This window comes from Corvus moneduloides, chromosome 3 (assembly GCF_009650955.1).
Source record: "Corvus moneduloides isolate bCorMon1 chromosome 3, bCorMon1.pri, whole genome shotgun sequence".
NCBI lineage: Eukaryota > Metazoa > Chordata > Aves > Passeriformes > Corvidae > Corvus > Corvus moneduloides.
Window position 1 is genome coordinate 5737711 of NC_045478.1, and position 22176 is coordinate 5759886.

A 22176-nucleotide genomic window follows, 5' to 3' on the forward strand; every position below is an offset into this window, starting at 1 on the left:
CTGGGATCAGGCCAGAAGCATGTTGGGGGAAATTCAGGCAGTTTAACAGCATAGACAACCAAGGGGCTGCACATGAAATGGTTCTTGGCACTGTTTAATCTGTAAACATAGGTGAAGACACTGCATCTCTCACTAAAAAAAACAAAAAATAAACCAAAAAAAAAAAAAACAACCAACCAAACAAACAAAAAACCCACAAAAACAACAAACCAAAGAAACCACCCCAAAACAAAACAACAACAAAAAAAACACCCCAAAAAACAATAGCAGCAGCAACATAAAAATATGGATCAACCAAAGCAACCAAACCCATTCTTGCTTCCCAAGACACTGTGGTCTACATCTACATTTTGCTGTCAGAATCCCTCCTAACAGGGCGCCTGGAGTCAACAAGGTATTTACTCACTAATTTGTTCTATATTTATCCCATGGCTGAGTGACCAATCTTTTATTGATTTCCTGCCTTTCGTGAGAGTTTTGTTCCATCTCCCCATCTCCTCTTTGTATCAGATGACCCTGCCATATAAACGTTTCCCAAACACTCCCAGCATGTGCACTGTAAGTTGTCATTTCTGCAGTACAGAGCTCAGGACTCAATTTTAATGCATATTCAGGGTGTGGGGGAAGGAGAGAAAAGGGAAAATGTACAGAGTGAATTTTTTTCTTTTTTTACACTAGAACTAATTCATATTAATCCCAGTTGTGCTGATGAAAGAAAAATTTGTCTTGGTGCTGCCCAGGAGGGTCTTGTAGACTACAGAGTATTCCCCTCCTCGGTTGTAGACCAAAACAATCTCACACCACACAGGTTTGTCACTTGACAGCTTTCATCTGGCTCAGCCCTGATTTGCAGAGAGATCAGTATGAGCTCCTGGCTCCAGTGGAGGGTGTCTATGGCTCTTGCCTGGTTTGCCTCCTACTCATCACATTTTGCTGGCAGCTGCCTCTGCCCCTGGAGGGACAAATGTGTTCTCAGTTATTGCCTAGTCACTGGCCTATGGCACTGCAATGAGAGGAGCTTTTGTGGGGCTGGAGCAGAATTTGTCCCCTTCAGAGGGGTGTTTCAGTCAGTGGAAGTACAGATATTCCTGGGGGTTGGTTGTAACAGCTGCTGACTGCCCAATCCAGCAAAGTGTGCAAGCCCAGTACTTCAGTTCAGGCCACCCCTAGTCCCATTTGTGTGCACATGAGATAATTCTCACTTGATTTCATCCATCATAAAGCTAAATGCATGGTCTGAGATGGTCCTCTGGAAAAGAACACTGTTCCTCCCATCCTAGAGGGATGTGTCCACAACCAGAAAAGCAAACAGCTTTGTGGGGGTGCTCATCTCACATCACTGATGGCAGAGACACCTTGCTCTGAGGTAACCAACCTTAGATGAGGACAAGCCCACTCCAAGGTTGTGGTGTAAGCCCTCATCTTGACAGGCTCACAGGCCTCTGCAGAGGCCACACAGCCCTTACTGATACGGCAGTTCCTAAAGAGAAATAAACATCTCAGTTCCCTCCTGCTCTGCATCTCCATTAACTAAGTGATCCTCATGATTCATAGAGTCATAGAATCATTTAGTTGAAGAAAACCTCTAAGATCATCAAATCCAGCCATTAACCCAGCACTGCCAAACTATGTCCACCAGCACTACATCAATATGTCTTTTAAACCCCTCCAGGACTCCACCACTTCCCTGGCCAGGCTGTTCCAGGGCTTGATAACAAAGTAATACAAATAAATTAGCAGACCTGTGATTCACTGGTGCCAGGTTTCTAAGACAGTTTAACATCTTTGTGATTCAAGCTTTTTGCAGAGTGGGATACCAGTGTCCTGGTGGGAGACATCCAGAGCTGCTGGCCGAATTAATTGGAAAATCTGCTCGAGACTGTAGACACCAAATGGCAAGAAACCCAGCTCCTGGATCTTTAGAAAACCCAGGCCCTTGCATTTCAAACAATTTCTTGTTTACCTCCTCCACAGCTGTCACCTCTTGAAGTCCTACAGGGAGTCAGAAGCAATTCAGTGCTAGAAAGTAGTAAATAAAGAAATACAGAGAATTGCAAAGAAAGGACCAGCAGGCCTTTTTTTCAGAGCTCATATTCACTGGTACTGCAGACACGGCATGAATTTTCCGCTCTCTGGGACCCAACACTTGCTATTCACAAAGTTGGGTAACCACCTGTTCCTCTCAACCACTGCATGTGTGTAACCTACACGGCCAAGAGGTTTTTACTACAAACTGCAGCAACTCTGGGTTCGTACCACTCCAGGCTGCCCTTCTGTGAGAAGCCACACAGCTCCTCAGGATGCTCCTGATGGCAAACACCAGGAAGGGGTTGACCACTGGGTACCACCACCAAGCCACGGCTCAGCTGGAGAGGCAGCTGCAGAAATCCAACTTCACCCCAGGTGGGGTTGGACACACAGGGTCAGACGTCCGGTATGAACCAGGACCTGGGTTTCTCCCTGCCTAGAGAGCATGTGGGCATGCACCACATTTTTAAAACAAGGAGAGAATGCTTTGAAACTGGCATCTCCACCACTGCCTTCGGTGCCCACAACTATGTTTGCACAAATATATGAGGGGTATCAAGAATTTTATAATGATACTCCCTCACCCATGGTTCCAGTTAAAACTGCTGTAATAAACAAATCATACAGAGCACATCACTGGCACCAGAGGCTATAATTTTCTCTGAGCAGAAATATTACCAAAAAGAAAAAGAAAAAAGGCAGGATTTCATCCAATTTAGGAAGAAATCTATGCAGACCTTTCCTTTCATTAAACTTCTCAACTATTATTAAAGGAAAGTCAGTAGCCAAAAATTCTTTGATGATGACATTGAATCATTTGATGACAGAGTATTTTGGGAAAGGCTACAGATGCAGATCACTGGTAAAAACCTTGAGTCCCAGGAAGAATAATCTTTCAAATGTCACAATACTTTCTCTTTTGTGGGGGAACACTTTCAACCCTCTTTCACAAGTGAGCTCTGCATTTTCTCTGAAATCCTTTGGTTTTGCAGCTATGAGGAATATAATATGCGATGTCTTTCCTTCTGAGGCTGCCAGAGATCTTGACTGATGGCAAAGATAAAGCAAGTACCAAACAAGAAATCTTGGTACTGCAGGATATGAAACATGCAACTCTCAAGAATACTGGGAGCAGAGGTGTTTACTTTCTTATTTTCCTGCTTAAAACATTTCATAAAACCACAAGGAAAACATGGGTTATATAGTGAACAATTCATCACCCCAGGACTCCTCATTATTCAAAATTCTGTTGTCTACATATCTTTATGTTTCAAATATCCCTAATAATTTATTTTTCTCTAATTTTTAGCACCCAGCTGTGGGGACCTTAAAGGAACTACTTTTGAAGGTGCTGGTCAGTGCTGTTCAGAGGAGGAAGTTATTTGAAGGTGCTTCTCTTGCTGTGTCACCCCTGTCCAGTGACACTGACCTTTCACATGATCTTGACTTTTTTTTTTATTTACATGAACCTCTCTCTCCAAGTTCTGTGGAAATGCTCCTATTCACTACACCAAATGAGCACCTCTTAAAGCACATGTTAAACTCTATCCCAAATAACAGACCACATAATCCCCTTGACTTCAATCATGGATTTAAGGATAACTATGTGCTCATGCATTTTTTCAGGCGGCAGTCAAAGAAACAAAATATGTGATCCAAGCTGCATCTGGCCAGCTTTTATCACCTCCAAAACAAAGCTGTGGGCTACCTGTGCCCACCCCTCTGAGACCAAAACAGTAATCATTTACCACAGAGTCATAGAATAAGTGTTTAAGTTGGAAAAGACCTTTCAGGTTAAGTCCAACCATTAACCCAACCCTGCCAATGCCACCACTAAACCACGTCCCAAGGTGTCACATCTATACATTTTTTAAATAGCTCCAGGAATGGTTACTCCACCACTACCCTGGGCAGTCTGTTCCAATGTTTCACAACCCCTTCTGTGAAGAAAATTTTCCTAATATCCAAACCACCCCTGAAGCAACTTTCCATTTCCCCTAATCTTCTTGCTTGTTATTTGGGTGAAGAGACCAACACCCAGTTCTCCACAATTTCTCTTCACGTGACTGTAGAGAGCAAGAGGGTTCCCCCTGAGCCTCCTTTTCTCCAGGCTGAGCCTCCCAGCTCCCTCAGCTGCTCCTCATCAGACTTGTGTTCCAGACCCTTCCCCAGCTCCGTTCCCTTCTCTGGGCATGCTCGAGCCCCTCAATGTCTTTCTCATCATGAGGGGCCCAAAACTGAACCCAGGATTCAAGGTGTGGTCTCACCACTGCCCAGCACAGAGGGACTGAGTCACTTCCCTGGTCCTGCTGGCCACAATATTGCTGAGACACAAAAGATGTTCGCCACATGCCAGAGGACAGCAAATGAGTAAAGCAAGCAGGTGACAACTGTCAACCAAACATAGCCTATTCTGGTGCCCTGGAAGGAACAATTCCTTTTGAGATGCTGTTTCACTTAAAAATGTAATTTAATTTCCAAATGCTGAATTTCAATGAGATATCCAACTTTAGTATCCTGGTTAGTAAATGAAGATTAACTGTTTTGGTGGGGTTTTGAGTGCATGTCCAAACCAGAAATTTTATTTGGAAAATTTTGACAGGATTACGTTTTTTAGTGGGAATTTCCTTTGGGCTGAAAAATGTTTTCATCTTGGATACACACTGCTCAGAAGATCTTTTAACTGGGAGCCACACATACAAGATCTATGAGCTGTGCATTCAAATTTTTGGAACGTGACGATAGCATTTAGCTGTTCCCCTGGGACCTCAAGTCACCTGTGCAGCAAGATGTTCCTGACTAGGTCTCTGCAGGTGATGGACCACACTCAGCGACGACATCAGGATTTCCCTGGCCTTGTTACAGAGTGGATAAAAGCAGGAGCAGGAGCAGACCTGCAATGTCCATCTCTTTGGCTGTGTGTTGGTTTCGGCTGGGATAGAGTTAATTTTCTTCACAGTAGCTAGGATGGGGCTGTTTTGGGTTTGTGCTGGAAACAGCGTTGACAACACAGGGTTGTTTTTGTTATTGCTGGGCAGGGCTTACACAACAGCCAAGGCTTTTTCTGCTCCTCACCCTACCCCACCAGTGAGGAGACTGGGGGTGCACAAGGAATTGTGAGGGGACACAGCTGGGACAGCTGACCCCAACTGATCCAAGGGATATCCCAGATCATAAGGCATCCTGTTTCAGAAGAAAGAAGGAAGGCTGAATGTTTGGAATGACAGCATTTGTCTTCTCAATCACTGTTACATATGATGGAGGCCTGCTTTCCTGGGATGGCTGAACACCTGCCTGCCCATGGGAAATGGTTAATGAATTCCTTGGTTTGTTTTGTTTGTGTGCATGGGTTTTTATTTACCAATGAATCTATTTCTTAACCCACAAGTTTTCTCACTTTACCCTTCCGATTCTCTCCCCCACCCCACTGGGGGATTGAGCAAATGCCTGCACAGTGCTCAGCAGCTGGCTGGGACTAAACCACCACAGGCTGCTGCAGTGGTGGTGGCACTGAAGGGATAAGGGCTTCTTGGTCAGTGTTATTTATCAATTGCATTATTTAGCCCCAATGCATGGTGGACCTCAACCCTCGGCATGAGATGGGAGATCAAGAGCTAAAAGGGAACATGGCACAGGGAGATGTGGCAAATGTCAGGAAGGAAGAAATGGCAATGAGATTATCACGGTTATTCAGTGTCTGGTGTCCTACATGGTCCCAGAAATAATGGAGCACTTGGGGACTCAGAGAGGAGGTTTACAGAGCATGGTCATTTTTTCCTGGAGAACCAGCAGATGCCAAAAAAGGCCCTAAGGAAACATCATTCTCTTTGGCTCTGACTGTGTCACCCTAGCTCACTGCGCCTAGGTTTCTCTTGACACAGCCACCACCTTTTCCCCTCTCCTTCCTTTCTGTGGAGGAGAAAACCCTCCTGTGAGCCAGGAATGGGAAGGGACTGAGGGTCCTGTTCTTCATATGGTATCTGGCAGAGGAACTATTAACCTGACCATTTGAGTGATGAGTGAACATCTCTGGACAATTGTCTCTCTGCAAATAGAGGTTCCAGCATGAAATCTTTATTTCATTTGGATTGCAAAGTCATGGGAGTAGCAAGTGGCTTCAAGAACTTACTATATTATTTGCATATAGTGTCATATATTTTCATTATTTTATTGCTATTACTATGACAGGATGTCAGACTGTGTGGAAAACCTCTTTCAAAGCTTGCTGGCGTTACCCATGGATTATTTGCCACCATCCCTTATGCTTTCCTGTAGTTTTTTCAGAGGAAGGGATTAACCATGTGCTCTGCCATCACCTCCTGACAGAGCCAGACAGGTTCTCACTGCTCATGCAAAATACTCTGGATAAACACCATCCTTGAGTCAAGGAGTGCTCAGGAAACCCCTAAACCCATGGACAGAGTTGTGGAAGTTGTAGCAAACAGCTGGGACAAGGACATTTTCCAGCAGCTCAGTATTTGCTTAGCAAACCAACCTCCATAGTGTCGGTCACAGACCCCAGGGGCTCTGTAGGTAAAAGAAGGCCAGCATACTGGGCAGAGAAAGGAGGGACAATCTCTGCACTGCCCAGGGTGGTTGGTGCTACCAAGGTCCCACTTGGCCACTGTGACTTGTGGCACTGGGAAGTGCAGTCAATTTAATTCAGGTTGTGTCTCTCCCAAAAAAGCAAATCGTAGAAGTATGTTAAAATGTGATTTGTTGAATGGTGAGCAACATAACAAGCCACCCCAGACAACTGCTTTTCCCAAGCCTTCCCTTCCCGACAGGCAGCTGGAACTGATAAAGCCATAATTGCCCCTTCCACTTCAGAGAGCATCGTGAGGAGGGGTGGGCAGAAAGCAGCCTCTGTCCTACCTTGTGGGCACAGGACTCTCATGCAAAGCAGATTTTGAGTGGAACTGGTGCAAGGGTGTAGAGAAAACTTTTATTTTATTTTAATCAAGCATCACAGATATTTGGAATACCTGTAAATACTCTGGTCACTCTACTCTTCCCAGCCCTGGTCCTGCTGGTCTGTTGGGTGCTGGTGCAGAGGGTGGAGCAGAGCTCCATGTTGCTGCTCCATGGCACAGATGAGCAGTCAGTGGTTTGGCTGACAGAGGAGCCCCAGAATCAGGCTGGTCTCCTAGGAAACAATGGCATTGTTGCCCCTGAAATAAACATCCTGGTGGGCCATTTGTGTTTATCTGGTATTTCCATTCTCTGCTGATTAACCCAGCCAAGTGAGGTCTTCATGTGGTAATTACAGCACAGTTCATTTGTGTGTGTTTTACAATGGTGTTGATATAATCCCACTAGAGCACCCCAAGCATGTGCAAGGAGTTCCCACCAGAAATCCAAATAACACCCCAGCACTGCTGACAGCTTAATAACATGACAAAGTTCAGTCTCGATGGATGTCAGGGACAGGAATGCAGCTCAGGCTGCTCTGACCTGGAGCTTTCAAAATACTGTACAGTTGAGGCAGAGTGTTTGACAAATAATCTTTTCTTTGCCTGCTCAAATCCATCAGACGCTACCAGGTGCCATGGAGAGGCCACATGCCACTGTTAAAATGTTAAATTGAGTGGCACAGCCATTGCAAGCTCTGAGGAGGGACATTTATCTTTATTATTATTGTTATTAATAATGCAGATATTGCTGTGCGTTGCATTCCAAGGTATTTTTGCAGCACTAAATCATCCAAACACCCATCGATGGCCCTGATAAATCACACAATAAACCAAAATTCAATACAGCTGTCAGCCCAGACCCCAAGCAAAATCTCAGCGAGCTTAATTATAAAGTTCAGGCACAGACTGAACCTGCTTGCAAGGGGACGAGGGCAGCCTGACACTGGGATGAGGGGCAGGCTGGCATTGCCACTCCAGGAGCTTGGGAAAGGCTGTATCAGCCCTCTCTTCCCACTCCACAGCATCCCAGCACTGCCACAAGCAGCAAGGTGGGGATAGCTGCTCATGACAACACCTCTCACTGTTTTCCTCTTTCTGCTTCTTTACTTTTTCTAATTTATTTTAAGCTGTTTCTCTCTTCGTATTATTTCTACTTTTCCTTGTGCTCTTCTCCTTTCCTCCCATCCCTTCCCTCTCTACCATCACTTACCTTCTGTCTCACCATCCCTGTCTTGCTCTCTCCCTCTTCTTCCCCTCCCAACCCCCCATCAAAGCGAGGAAACCATAACCCAAAGGAAGAACAAGAGTTGAACCTGTGCCAACACAATGGGCCAAGAGGCTACATATGGAACCAGCAAATCACAGAGCCATGAAGGATGTTAGTGATTTAAAGTTATGTATATTGAAGTCTGGATCTTAAAATGAATCCATAATGGTAGAGGTAACTAATGGAGAGACTTAACTGACAGCAAGCAGAGTTTTTTTCTTTAACATTGTTATGTTCCCACAAACTCCTCTTTTCCTGTCCCCACCCTTCCCCCGCTCCCCTTTCTGATTAGTTCAACATCCACGCTGACAATGAAAAGCTAAAGCTGCTGCTTTATGAATAAAGATTTTACCCCATACACCATAAATATGAGTGCTGGTTGCAGAACAAGGCATCCAACTGGCTCTGACAGCTGTGGGGCTCTCCCTGGGGAATCATGCCAGTGGCAAAGGATAGGGAATATTCCCAGCAGAGTGGGCAGGCAGCACAACTCTGTCTGTGGTGTGATAAATAACCTTCTGAGGACTTGGGATTCAGCAGAGGTGTGGTGCCAAAGCCAGCTGGTCCTGTGGCAGTTCAAATTCCAACTGCACTGATTTTCTGCAATCATTAAGGACGATAAGGGAAAACCCAGAATTAAAACCCACTGCTCAGAGGCGAGGATGTCACTGTACATGTGTGCATGTATAGATAGGTGTGCATACATGTACAAAACATTATACAAAGCAGAACTACAGTAAAGCATTATTATACTTGCAAAATCAGTCCAGAGTCAGGAAAGATCAAACACTGCTCATCTGCCCCAAATTTCTTACTTTTTGTATGCAGCCTTGGTGGTGGCACTGGGACCTGAGGCAAGAGCTGAGGGGCAGGAGCTTCTGAGCACTCACAGCTGCACTTGGAACTGTAACCCCAATACCTGCCTTTACTACTTAGTGTATATGTGTATATATATTTATACATTTATATATATAAATACGCATGTGTATCTTGGCTCAGGCCATCTAGTACCCTCCCAAACTAACCTTTGAAATCAGTTGGAAGCTCATTTGTCTGGAGGGTGTTTCTAACAAGCCATTTGCAGGCATCTGTTCAGTTGAGGAGGGTAAACCAGTAGGGACAGGAGACATTTCGTGCCACTTTGTCCCAGAGATTGGGAGTGATCCTAGCACATTGAATTTACTGGTACAGCAGTTCCCTGAAATCACAGCACAGTGCAAAAATCACATCTTAAATAGGTGAAACAGAGCATCTAAAGTGAAAATCCGTCTCTGAAGTTTTCAGTCTAGATTCCCATGCTGTGAAACATCATCCCGTGCCCCTTGGGAACACATGAAGTGATCTGATGAACGTTTGTGAAGCAGTCACAAGCAACACTGCTGCAGAAAGCACATGATACCTTGACTATTTTGAAGAGTTTCCTAACAGGCTGAGCAATAAGGAATAAAGAAGGCCCAGCACCACTCTGAGCCAAGAAAACAAATTGCATCACCCGTTCAGGGCATCGACGGGGCAGGAGCTGTGCAGGATGTGGTGCATGAGCTGATGAAAGCTGGTACCACAACCCATCCACACCAGGAGTTGGATGAGGATTACATGAGTGACCTGAACTCCAGCAGGTTCTTCAAAGTCCTTCCCTTGGCACCAATAATGTTCTTTAATGTTGTTTTAACAAAGGGTTGAGGGAAGGGGGACTTCTTGAAATAATTCTGTCTCACACTTCCCAGTGAATGTACTTCCATCCAGCTTTTCCATAAACCTGTGGCTTTCAGTGTGAGGGAACCAGAAGAAATCCCCTCTATTACTTCTGCTCTAGAAATCAGGAGCATAAGGGTTACAAGTCTTACGTATGCACTAAAGAAAACACCCTTTCTTCTTGTTTTTGGCAGTTTAGGCTTTTGAAACTGCTGCACCTTCTTCCCTATGGCATTAAATTCCCCTTTGCATTCTGCAGTGCTGATTTAGGGAGAAACTTAAACAGATTAAAGTCTGTTTAAGCACCCAAGAGAGAAGGGTTGCATTTCCCTCTAGTTGCTGAACAACAGGGCGGGTTGGAAATTTGCCACCAGCTGCTGGCATGGCCATGCTGGGCTCCAGGATGGTGGAGGAGCCAGTTCTAGTCCTGCTGAGGAGTGACTAGACTGCGGGTTTTCCTTTTCCTCCAGGCTTCTCCAGAGAAAGGCTAGATCCTGTCAGCGGTGGCTGAATATTGGCCAGATTATGGGGCATGTGGGTATAGCCTATATTTATTTTTTTAAAGTATATATTTGTTTGATGTTTTGCAAGCATCTGCTTAAGATTTCTGTGCTTATCTAACAGGAGGAAAGAGGCCGTTCTTCCCAAAGCCAATTCAGTGCAAGAAAATGTCATAACACTGCTGGGCCCCTTCGTTTCATCCTTCGCCAGAGGGACTCCATAGTTCCTCTGCTGCTCCTTGGAAAGCCAAGAAGCGAAGGCTGGCAATTAAAGGCATCTGCTGGGCTCATGAAAGGAAAGGCATGCACGAGATATGAAGGATGGATGACACCTGAAATGTCTAAACTCTTGCCTGGCGCAGACTGGACCGATTGTAGCATGTCTAGCAGGACGTGTGGAGTGTTATGTCAGGTATTGAGATAAAAAAGAAAACTGAAACTAAACCCTCCTTGACAAAGCTTCCCCACAACCCATTCCTAAAGGAAGAGGTGCCAGCAGCTCTGTGGAGCCCATCAAGGGCTCTATTTTTTACATGGCAAGTAGGAAGACACAGCAGTACAAATCCCTGTCAGATAGAGCGATTGCCTGGGTAGAAGTGATCTTTCAGAGGCCGAATGACCAAAAAAATGACCAGCAGCAGCGAGACATTGCTGTGGAAAGAGGAAGGCTTTGGCTTTGTTCAGAGCAAATGCATAAGGAATGATAAAATAAAGACAGGAAAAATGATACGTGATCCAGGTTGTTACTCACCCCATTTTTCATCATTCAGATCTGCAATCACAATCACTTATCCACAGAAACCACTTATTTTACACAGCGCCTAATGGATCTGATGCACTCGGTTTTACTACCCTAAAACATCACCTAGGCCAGTGTCCAGAGAGCCTGAGACCAGTGTTAGGTTTGTTTGTACAATGAGAGGAAACAGAGCTATAAGGAATAATTTTTAATTAAATAAACACTAAAAATCCACCAGTGTCAAACATTTTTTGTGTATGGTCAGTAGGAGAAACTCCAAGGGTTGGGGCTCCTGGCACCACTCTGTGAATTATTTGGTACTGACCACTATCAGAGATGCTCATCAGGATGGAGCAATCTCATACCCATGGTTCTGGCAGGACAGTGACATGCTGGAGCTGTGCAAAGTGTGGGTTCCTATGAGAAAATGCACAGCAGTGTCCCCAGTCAGCCATAACAGTGCATAGCAACCCTCAGCAGCTGAGTGACTGAACAGCAAAGTTGAACTTCCATTCAGGACTGGCTAGAAAATAGTCAAAAAATATATATTTATTAGTTCTTTGATACATCTGATGGTGAGTCTTTTAGATTCCCTGGTTTTCCTTCATGCTGCCATGACTGGAGAGAAAGGGAAAGATCACATCTGCTATGAAGCTGCACCTGGGTGTTTGCACATTTAGAGCTTACTCCAAAAGCAATCAGCCAGGGCGGACTCCTACAGTGCTGGACAAGTGAAAGGGTATTTCAGCACTAGTTAGAGCAGAAATATTAGGCTGGCACTTACCACTTTGGGTCTGGAGAATTTGGAACAGATGCCCATTTTTATATCACACACAACATCAAAAGAGATGTGGTACCAGAACAAGGCAGGACTAGAGAGATGTGGCCCTCTGGGTACAATCTTTGGTCCAGAAGAGAAGTTGACGTGTAAATTCAGAGAAATCCTGCTTGTTCCTCTCCAGTTGCAGCTGCTGGATGATGAACTCTTGTTTCAGATGGAATGTGATTCCCTGTCATTTCCCATGAGAGGGATTCCGAGCCTCTGTATCTAAAGCATCTCTGGAATTGGTTTTCTTTGGGGAAGCTAAATTCAAAGTTCTGTGCTGGAATTCAGTTTACAATACTTCACATTTGTGCATTGTAATCCCAGAAAGGACATCCTGGAGCCAAGGCACCCAACCCTCGCGTGGCTGTGTCTAATCTCTCACAGCAGAAACAATGTAAGAAATGAGGCAAATGGAAACCCACTTCCTGACGGACTTTCTCTCAACCCAGGCATTTAGAAACTTCTTGACTAGGAAATTGCTTCCGAAGTTTCATGTTTAACAACACAAATGGATCTGTTCTTCAGGAAGTTGGTATGTCCATATTTGAAGCCCATATTCATTTTGATCTGCACAGCATCATCCAGTAAAGGGCTCCAAAGTTTAATTACACATTGAGTAAAAAGTTTATTCTTTCTGATTGCTTTAAGCTTGCTGCTTGATTATTTCATTAGGAAGACATAACCTCTGATATGCGAAATAGTGAATAGTCACACCCCATTTTGCCCTGTCCATTATTTTATAGATGTGCATCATAACACCACCAGTTCTCATATCCCATTCTTAGAGTAAGGAATGACTATAGCTGTATTCAAGCTCTGAGCACACTTTTTTTTTCTTGCAGGCAAAGAAAAGTTGCCTGTTTCAAAAAAAACAATTAACAAAATTAAACAAAAGTTCAGCCATAACCCAATGAGAAAATAAACCACTTTTATTCAAATTATCAGGTGTTAATCACTCTTGGAATATAATTATAAACAGTTCCAATTCAGGAAGGTGGGTTTCTTCATTTAACACATACTCATTTGAAGGATACAAAAGAAATATTTGTTTATATATTCAAAGGCCTAAAATGAAACAATGAGCAGATACATTTTTTTGTGTTTAAAAATTAAATTAACTCTTTTTTCAATAATAAAATATACTACCTATTATACAAAAAGGACATTATTTTATTCACAGTTGACAGAGTAGTCTCACAATCATAATATTAAAGGTGAACTGCAATGACATTTTAGTAATGTTTTTCCTATTATTGTAGACTATGAGGGTTAGAGCAGCACACAAAGGCCCTAATCAGGGTCCTGTCACGTAAGGAGCTGCACATGCAGAGAACAAATACATAGTTCCTACCCCAAAAGGTAGCAATCTAATCTAAAATTGCACATTAAGAGAGGCTGTTCCTTGACTGAAAAACACAAGTATGCAAAGGGATTTTATCCTGGCTCTCTTTCTTATCTGATGGAGACCCCTGGATGCACAGTTACTTTTCACTGTCAGACACCATAAAATAGTTGTTTACAAATAAATTACTTTTCTTTGAAGCTTACCAGGTCTCAGTTTAAAGACCTGAGTTTATGCTTTCTCCATAAGGGTTCCTGATCGTGCTTTTAGCCCAGTACTTCAGGTGGGAGTCCTGAAGCCATTAGGCATTTCTGGGATTAATGACATTTTGGAGGAGAAAATCCAGTTGTGAACTCAGGTCCTGACCAGTATCTAAATATTTGAGTGTCCTTTCAAATGAGCTATTTTTGCCTGTGTAACATGCTGAAGAGGTACCATGTCTGATCATCACGTCATGGTTCACTGCCCAAATTTTGCCCTTGAATGTCAGTGCAGTTTTTAAGCAACTGTGGGTCCATTGGGGCTATGCAGGTCTCTGCACAGGTTGCTCATGCACTGATAGGAAACTTGTCCACATATCTCTTAAGACTTCCAGACTGGTTCCTGCCATCAGTGGGCTCCCCTTCCTCACTTTAAACCTCAGACTCCCTCAAAGTAACCAGAATTGTGCCCCAAATGAGTCAGGATTTGAAAGCAAGTAGGTCTGGGAGGGGGAAAAAGCACTTCTGCTCACACCCAAATCTTACTATGCAACTTGGTTTTGATCTTCAGGCTTTAGAACTGAAACCAGGTTACAAAAATAAATCTATTGATCTCTAGATCATAATTTTCTAGGAAATACACAGCAGGACCCTTCATTTAAAAAAAAAAAGGAAAGGACGAAAGGGAGCAAAGGGGGGTTACCATCATAGCTCTGAGGGTTTGCACAGATGAGGACCCATCCTCCAGGAACCAAACCAAGCAGCTGTTGGGAATTTGTTCATAGCCTCTGAAAACACAGTCAGGAGCAAAAGCTGTCAGGTTTGCATCAGGAAAGAGGGTTGGGTTGGGGATTGGGGTTTTTCGCCCCAAATTCTTACTGTTAATACTGCCCAGCAATTTCCATCACTAAACAACACAACATACTCCTGGTTTCTTCGAAACACAAGGCTTAGAAACAGAACAGGCATTGGAAATGAGAAGTGAGGCAGCAGCGGGGCAGCTCGGTGCACTTAAGGGAACATTTTTAAGCCATTTAGCAGGAGTTTATTGCTCCAGCACTGGAGACTTTGAGCATTCAAGCACGACAGGGTGTGCATTGTTGTGCCAGAACTACCCGCCCTGGGTGTGTGTGGTGTGGGGCAAGAGGCCAAGGGCTGTGTTTAAACGCACCCGCACGAGAAATGCGATTTAGGCAGAACAAAGCACACTCCTGTTGTGCCTCCCTGTGATTATAAAATAGATCTGTGTCATTATAAATAGAAAATGACTGGTGACAAAGATGCTGCTTTGACTCACTTCTGAGGCCAAGCTCCTTCGCTGCGGTTCCTGATGTCAGACCAATTTAGCGGCTGTGCTGCAGGCGAATGTGTCTGGTTTGGGGTTAGCCAGTCCACATCTCATGATGGCTTAATCTCATTTTAAAACAGCAGGGGATTCACTGTGGTCCTTTGCAAGCATGGCTCCTTCACCCAAGGACGGCTCCGGACACCTTCAAAACACATTATGCCCACTGCAAGGCTCAGATTGCTAAACAGCAAATTACCTTGTCCTCCAAGGGAGTGCCAAACTTTCGGGGTCTGTGAAGTTGAGATCCTGCTTCCACACAACTAAGTGGTGTGGTTCGTGTTTATTCCAGTGGGAACCAAATCAAAGACATAGAAATAATCGTGCTGTTTCAAGAGTGTAAGTTTTCCTCTTTATGCCACCTTCCATCCCAACAAACTTCACAGCATTATTGAATTAAATAATGCAGATAAATACTCTGAAAATATATATATGTGTATGTATATATATAGTTTTTGCGTTGTACAATAGGTAATTTAAAAGAACCCAAAAAAACAAACACAAACCCTAAAAACTCAAACCAGAAACTAGAACTGAATCTGAAGCCCCTATTGCAGTATCTGGAATATTCTGTTTGCTTACTCCTAAGCATGTTCCTTAAAACAAACTGCAATCTTTCTGCTTCAATAATTTAATCAGAATCCCACTTCCATTTGTATTTTATACTGCAGTTTATTCCCAAAGCTGGGGATAACCTCTCATTTCCTGAAAGCTCTTAAAAACTTTCTTAATGAAAGAGTAGAGAAATCTGCTGTTTGCAAATTCTACTTACTTATTACTTACTTCCAAACTAAAGTAGTTAATTTAATGAAGGAGGAAAAAAAAGGAGTGAAAAAGACTAATTTGGTGCCCGTAGCCATTTCCCAAATTCTTCAGTTTATAGACCTAGAGAGACAGGGAAAGAGCAACTTCTCAGCAGTGCAGTAGAATAGGCTAAAATGACCCTCTGAAACCCAAGCAATTCTGGGAATTAAAGGATGTTCACTCCTCTTATGATTCTACACTGCACACTGCTTTTAGGGCTCCCAGTAGTACCCATTAGCAATAGCCAAGCTTTTCTGCTTTAATTTAATTTAATTTAATTTCCACCAACAAATTCCACCCTGTGGTGAGAATTGACAGTATCATGTTGAGAACCATTAAAGCATATTTGGATTGTTTTCACTTCATGTATACATAAAAAAAAAAAAAATCCCCCACCCTTCTTAGCTTTCTTTAGAGAAGCCACTTCATAATAAGAGTGAGGCAGACACAATGGAGGCATCGTTGTGCTGTGGGATACCACCATAGGGAGTGTGGTTGGAGATACAGCAGAACATGCCTTGGCATTACACTGCCAGCATAGCCTGGTCCCAGCTCCACTCTGAAACCCCCCATGGGACCAGAACAGAGCCTGGCAGCACCACTCGTGTCCCTCCAGTTGCCACCTGGTGTCCTCCTTCTGCACTAAGACCCTTTATGTCACTGCTGCCTCCTTTTCTTCCTGGGTGTACACTATTCTCTCTGCACTAGAAACATCTTCATGCTTATGCCGCCTTTGGCTTTACTGGGAATTCCTATTGGGAATTCCCCCACTGGGAATTTTGCCACCAGATTTCAAAGGGAAGAGAAAAATAACGCCCTTCGTTAAAACAGGCTTTTCTGTCATGACTTCTAGGCCCCTCTCCAGGCAGGCAGGCAAGCACATGTTTAACATTAAACACATCAGTAGTCCCTATTCACATGCTGGAAGCCAGAAATGCTCATTAGCACTGGATCATGGCTCCAGCTGAGCTCTAACACTTCAGACAGGGAGCCAGGCAGGAGGAAAGGTGGCCCTCAAACCTTTCATCACGGTTGCACCATCTCTGGTGGAGCAGTTTCGGCTCCTCCAGCGGGTGGTGGGTCCCCTTGGCAGCAGAGGCATGACCTGCTGAGCTGTGACAATGTCACCATTCAGAGCTGCTTAGCTGATGAGCACAACTCAAATACACCACATTCAAACGTATCCTGGGGAGTGTTTTCAGGATTAGCATCTCTCCAGTGAATGGTGAAAGGGGAATGATTTGGGGCAACAGGAGAATAAGATGATTGCTACAGTCTCTGAGAGGCTGCTGAGTCCTATCTGGGGAGTGCCTGAGGGGTTACACGTGATTCTACAGGCTTTTATGTCACGTGTTAAAAAATGGACAGATCAAGCTTTGGAAAATAGCATTGGATGGGGTTTCTGGGCCTTTCTGGGGCCGAGTGCTGTCTGGAATGTGGGACAAGGAAATAAAGCAGCTGAATGCTCTCTGCTTTCCCTGCATGTGAGCTGGAAGGGGAGAAAAGGGAACAGGACTCCTCTTTTCACTGCTGAGCACTGTCATAGTCCAGGGTCCAAACCAGCACATCCCTCCTGAAAGGAGGAAATGAGAAATTTGTGACTTAGAGGGAACACGTCTACTACCTCAGAGAAACCCCTAGGCAAAGCCACCCTCAACATGCTGCCTTGCTCCTGTCTGTGCTGAAATTCACAGTCCAGACTAAACAGTATATCACTCCTGGTTAAAGTATCCCAGATGAAAAGACACTTTTTTTTTTTTTTAATGCTTTTAATACTGTTTTCTAAAAAAAGAAAAAAAAAAAGAAAAATCATTACCTCCTTCAACTTCTCAACAAGTATAAACCTCACAGCTTTCCTGCCTCCTCTGGAATTACTAAGTCATTGCAGACATCAAAATTAATGAAGAGAAGAAAGATTCAGCAAAAAGGCAAAATCTTACTGGAAAAATATTTCTTACTATCAAAAGTAATTCAAGAATAATAAATACATCTAGAAGAGTAATAAACAAAGGAAAACTTCCTGATGCTTAAAAGAATACACATGAAGAAGGACACAAGAGTTTTGGGGTATTTTTTCTTTAAAACACCTATTCATTTTTTAAAAAAATAATGCTTCCATGTGCTTCTGGTTTTACAGGAGTGTGATTTCCACTGGCTAAATTTTTGCAATACTTTCAACTCAGCTAATTAGCCAAACTCAGGTGATGCAGACAGGGGGCTTCATCCTACCAGATGGAAGGGTTACACTAAAACACAGTTTTCCATGTGTCCATCCACAAGAATCCTGCTACTAATCACTGAGGAAATGGTTATGACTAACTTGGAACTGAATTTGAGCACAGACAAGGGAGGGAGAAAGGTGTTGAGGGGTTAAAATAAAATAAATATATATTTTTAAATAAATGTTATATGGAATTCAGCTGAGTTTCTTGTAGGAAACAAAGCTGTCTATTTTCCTTGTGCTATAGACTGTCATTCCCCCTCTGGCAGTGGCTTTTCAGTTGATGCAAGCAGAGGAGTAACCTGTAGCTCTGTATTCTACACTAGACCTGATAAAGCAATATCATTATATGATTTCTATAGGAAAAAATGTTTCTCAGAAGCCCTAGTTTAAACAGACTTTAAAAGGATACTCTTAGTCCTACCTGTGCTGCAAAATGACCTCCTGGCAATTCAAACAATCTAACAGAGAGTAAGGGTAACTAATCTATGGGATCCTCAAGAACTCCCATACCACTGCTAATAGAAGAAAAATCAATATTCATTCCAATATGAATAGAGTGTTGGATTGACTGAGCAGGGAGCTTTGAAATAAATATCTAAGAAATGTTTGGATGAAATGGACATCTTCACAGACATTTGGTCTGCATTTCTGAAATGTAGATGATTAAATCCACATTGTTGGCTTCTTCCCTCTCTGCACTATGTCTTTCTTTACATCTTGCAAAAAAATTTATGAACAAAGTTATTGTAAATCTGCAATGTCTGTCTTGTCACTTAGATTCTTTTCAAAAATGCTGCCTTGCCAATGTAGATATAGAATCCTGTATGATTAATATTTATTACTTAAAATTCTAAATACAATGGAATACAAAAATACTCTGCCTAAAGGAGTCTGGAGCCCTTTAAAATCTCATTGGTGATGGATCCTGAGTCTTGAGAACTGAGCTCAAAATCTTAGCAAAACACTTTTCTATGTAGGATTTCCAGTATTTCCTGCTTCTGGCTATGGATAAAGCCAAAAAGCACAAAGGTGAGTGAAAGTTACAGATCTGAAAAGATGAGCTTGAATTTCAAACCCAAATAAAGGTCAGGGAATGCCTGAACCTGTCCCTAATCTTGGATCAGCCTATAATAAAGTTATGAGTAAAATGAAAAGCTAGGATGCAGAGTGAGAACTGAATTCAGACAGAACCAGCACCATAACTGAAAACTGCTCCATTTCCCTCTAATATTTTCTCATATCCATCATTATATTTTATCTAGATATTTTGGAATATTGCATGAAAAATGAAACTATTTAAGGATTTTTTTGTAATTAATTTAAAAAATATTAGCCTGTGGAGTTTCAGATTTTATTATGAAATCTTAAAAAGTTTTTTAAGAACATGGAAATCATCTTAGAAAAAGCTCATTGCATTTATAGATCATTTTCTTTTTGATATAAGCCCAACCATTATTAAACATAATTTTTTAAAAACAGATGCAGTTTGAGGTCACTGAAATAAACTGTGATTTGGCCCTCTTGTATGAAAAACAAAACCAACCATATAAGAGCATTTCAGAACTATGAGATTCAGCAAAATGATGAAGATTCTGAGACGGAAATCAGGGCAGACCCTGGTTCACCTGCCTGAGATCTGCTGCATGTTTGCACAGTCTTCTTTTAGGAGCTAAATATAATAAGCAGAGAACAAGAATCTGCATCTTCTTCCATGCCTTTTATTCAAAGGTTCACTGCAACTGTGACTAAACAAAGCTACTGATTGAAGTGCAAACCTGGGAAAAGACAACTGAGAAAAATGTAGTTTGTGTTGATTGACAGGGTCATATTGAAAGTAAAAAATCCCCAGGACCATTGATCAGAGAGAAGACTTTCCACTAGGAATAAATTTTCAGAGCTTTGCTAATAACACTTTTCTAAACTGACTGAACCGTCCTGACCCATGTGCTGAGTGAAAACAAAAGCCAGAAAGACAGAAAGAAAGGATCAAGTCAATTAAGATAAATAAATAAATAATTAATTGCAGGAATTTTAAAAAAGAAAAAAAAGGAAAATAATATCACAATAATTCCAATCTCATGAAGAAATGTTTTTAACAAGCCACATGTGCTTGTGCAGACACTTCTAATCTCATTAGATTTTTCTGGCTGCTATTAGTGTTCTCTGAGCCAGCTGATTTCTCAGCAATATTTTAAAGAGTGCAAACCTTTGCCCTCCAGTCTAGCCAATGCTAAAATAGCCCATTCTAGGAGAAGACTTGGGAGTTCATGGATTTTCTTCCAAGGTTTTGAAAGTTCAGAACAAATTGACCATTGCATGCGAAACAACAGTCAACTGCAAACTCTCTTCAGTCAATGAACAACATTCTGCTCCCAGCTGGGTTAGTGTGAAAAGTGGAATTATCCCACCAAAGCAAAAGGATGGTTTCAGATTGTCATCAGCATCACACGGCAGAGCCTGACTTTCAATGTTGTTCCACATTCCCAGCTCTCTGGCTGGAAACAAGTCTGCTGTGAGGTTCCCCTTGGTCACAGCTCACCAGCTTTGGGTTCCCCTCAAATCAGCGCAGCTCTAGTAGCTCTGATCAGAAGAGGAGCCACATTAGGTTACAGCTCACCTTCACTTTATCTTTTAAAACAGGAATAAATCTCCCCCAAACTGAAACCTCTGAGCCATGTGCTCTGCTGTACATACTGGAGCACAAGAGTTTCAAGTGAAAGAGCTGTCATTCTGAATTTGCTAAAGGAACGGGCAAACAATCACTAGTGTAAAGCAGAAGTGCCAGGCAGACACCGCAGACAGAGCAAAATCATCTCTTTTAGAAGAAAACCTAATTCAGAATCTTGGAACCTGGATCAATAAAGCCTGGACGAGCGGAATTGAGGCATCATGCATGGATTTCTGCTAGCACACTTGCTGAATTCCTGGCTGGAAACATGCCTCTCACTATGCCAGCCTGGCCTCATTGAGGCTCTCACAGCAAACTCCTCCTGGGGTGAGATGATGAGCACTTGAAAGTGACCCATCTGGAACCCAAGGCGACAAAAGCACTTCCCCTGCCTGGAATCCGTGTGCAGCGACAGCTTCCCACTGCTGATCCAAGTTTCCCAAGATAGCAATTATAAAGGAACTGGCAACCATACAGTCAAGACGACAATATCCTACGTGGTTTGGTTTGCTGTGCCAATTCCCTCTGTGGGTGCTGGAGTCAATCTGCTGCCCCTGTTATTGCTGTGTCTGTCTGTCTTTACCAACCAGCAGATCCACTGGGCATTTTGGCACAGGCCCTGCTCTTCCAAGGGCTGCCTGCTCAATTGCTCATTCACTGTCTTTTGCTTTAAACATTCAGATCCAACACCACCATGCAAATTTTATGCAGAGTAGCATCTGCAAGTCTGACATATTCACTCAGGCTTCCCCCTCTTGCGCCAAGTTAAAAATAAATACCCAATAAACTCCTGGGCCTGCTAAGACACAAGATGCATTCAGAGAGTTTATTTAAATATAACTGCTAAGAGCATTTCTGCTTTAGGGTCAAACTCCTATTTTCCCCCTCTCTCTCTCTTGTATTTTGTTCATGCCTCAAGGATCTTAATAGAACTGGGGAAAAAAAGCGTCCTTGAAATAACCTAGAGAAGAACCAGTTCTATGTGTTCCTAACTCTCTTACCTGAAATTTCAGCTATTTTTAAAACTCTAAAGAATACAGGTAGTGATGTACCCCCAACACAGAACAAGAAACTAGTCAAGTGGGCTCATTTCTAATACTGATTGCAAATAATACTAGTTGAGCCAGATCTTGGATTAGACTTCAAAGGGTCTCCACCCCCCCACATGAGCTGCCTTCTCTTTTCTCCAGGGAGAGGCAGATTTGTCCCTGCCCAATACACTTGGAACAGGTGAAGTCATAGGGATGCCAACCAGACAACATAAGGATAAAGTACATCTTAAGGCAACAAGGAGCAGAGTCTGTAAAAGGGGATACTGAGCCACGGCTGGGGACAGTTAGGACTTGCTGAGCCTCTTGGCCACATCTGCATAGGCTTGCTCGATTTCTTTGTCTGCTGCACAGGTGTTGGTGAACTCGTCCCTGGCGTAGGCATTCTTCAGGTACCGCCACAGCCCCGTCATCTCCGCCGGGAACTCGAAGTTGCGGTATTTCTTTGCAACAATCTAAAGAAAAGATAAAACACAGGAAAAAAAACCACCTCACTGGTGATGTATCTCCAGATTCCTTCTCAGGGAGCTTCTTGCTCTTTTCTGTCATATAATTGATAGCAAACGAGAGGAATGT

The 22176-nt window shown here is 43.0% G+C and overlaps 1 protein-coding gene across 2 annotated transcripts in view; it reads right to left on the reverse strand.

The window, feature by feature from the left end:
- Positions 1-12878: 12878 nt before the first annotated feature.
- CLIC5 (chloride intracellular channel 5) overlaps positions 12879-22176 on the reverse strand; it is a 79811-nt gene continuing 70513 nt past the window's right edge. For both annotated transcript variants that reach the window (XM_032104134.1, XM_032104135.1), the window contains exon 6: positions 12879-22055. In XM_032104134.1, coding sequence (XP_031960025.1) covers positions 21888-22055 — 168 coding nt within the window. In that variant the 3' untranslated portion in view covers positions 12879-21887. The remainder of the gene's footprint in view (positions 22056-22176) is intronic.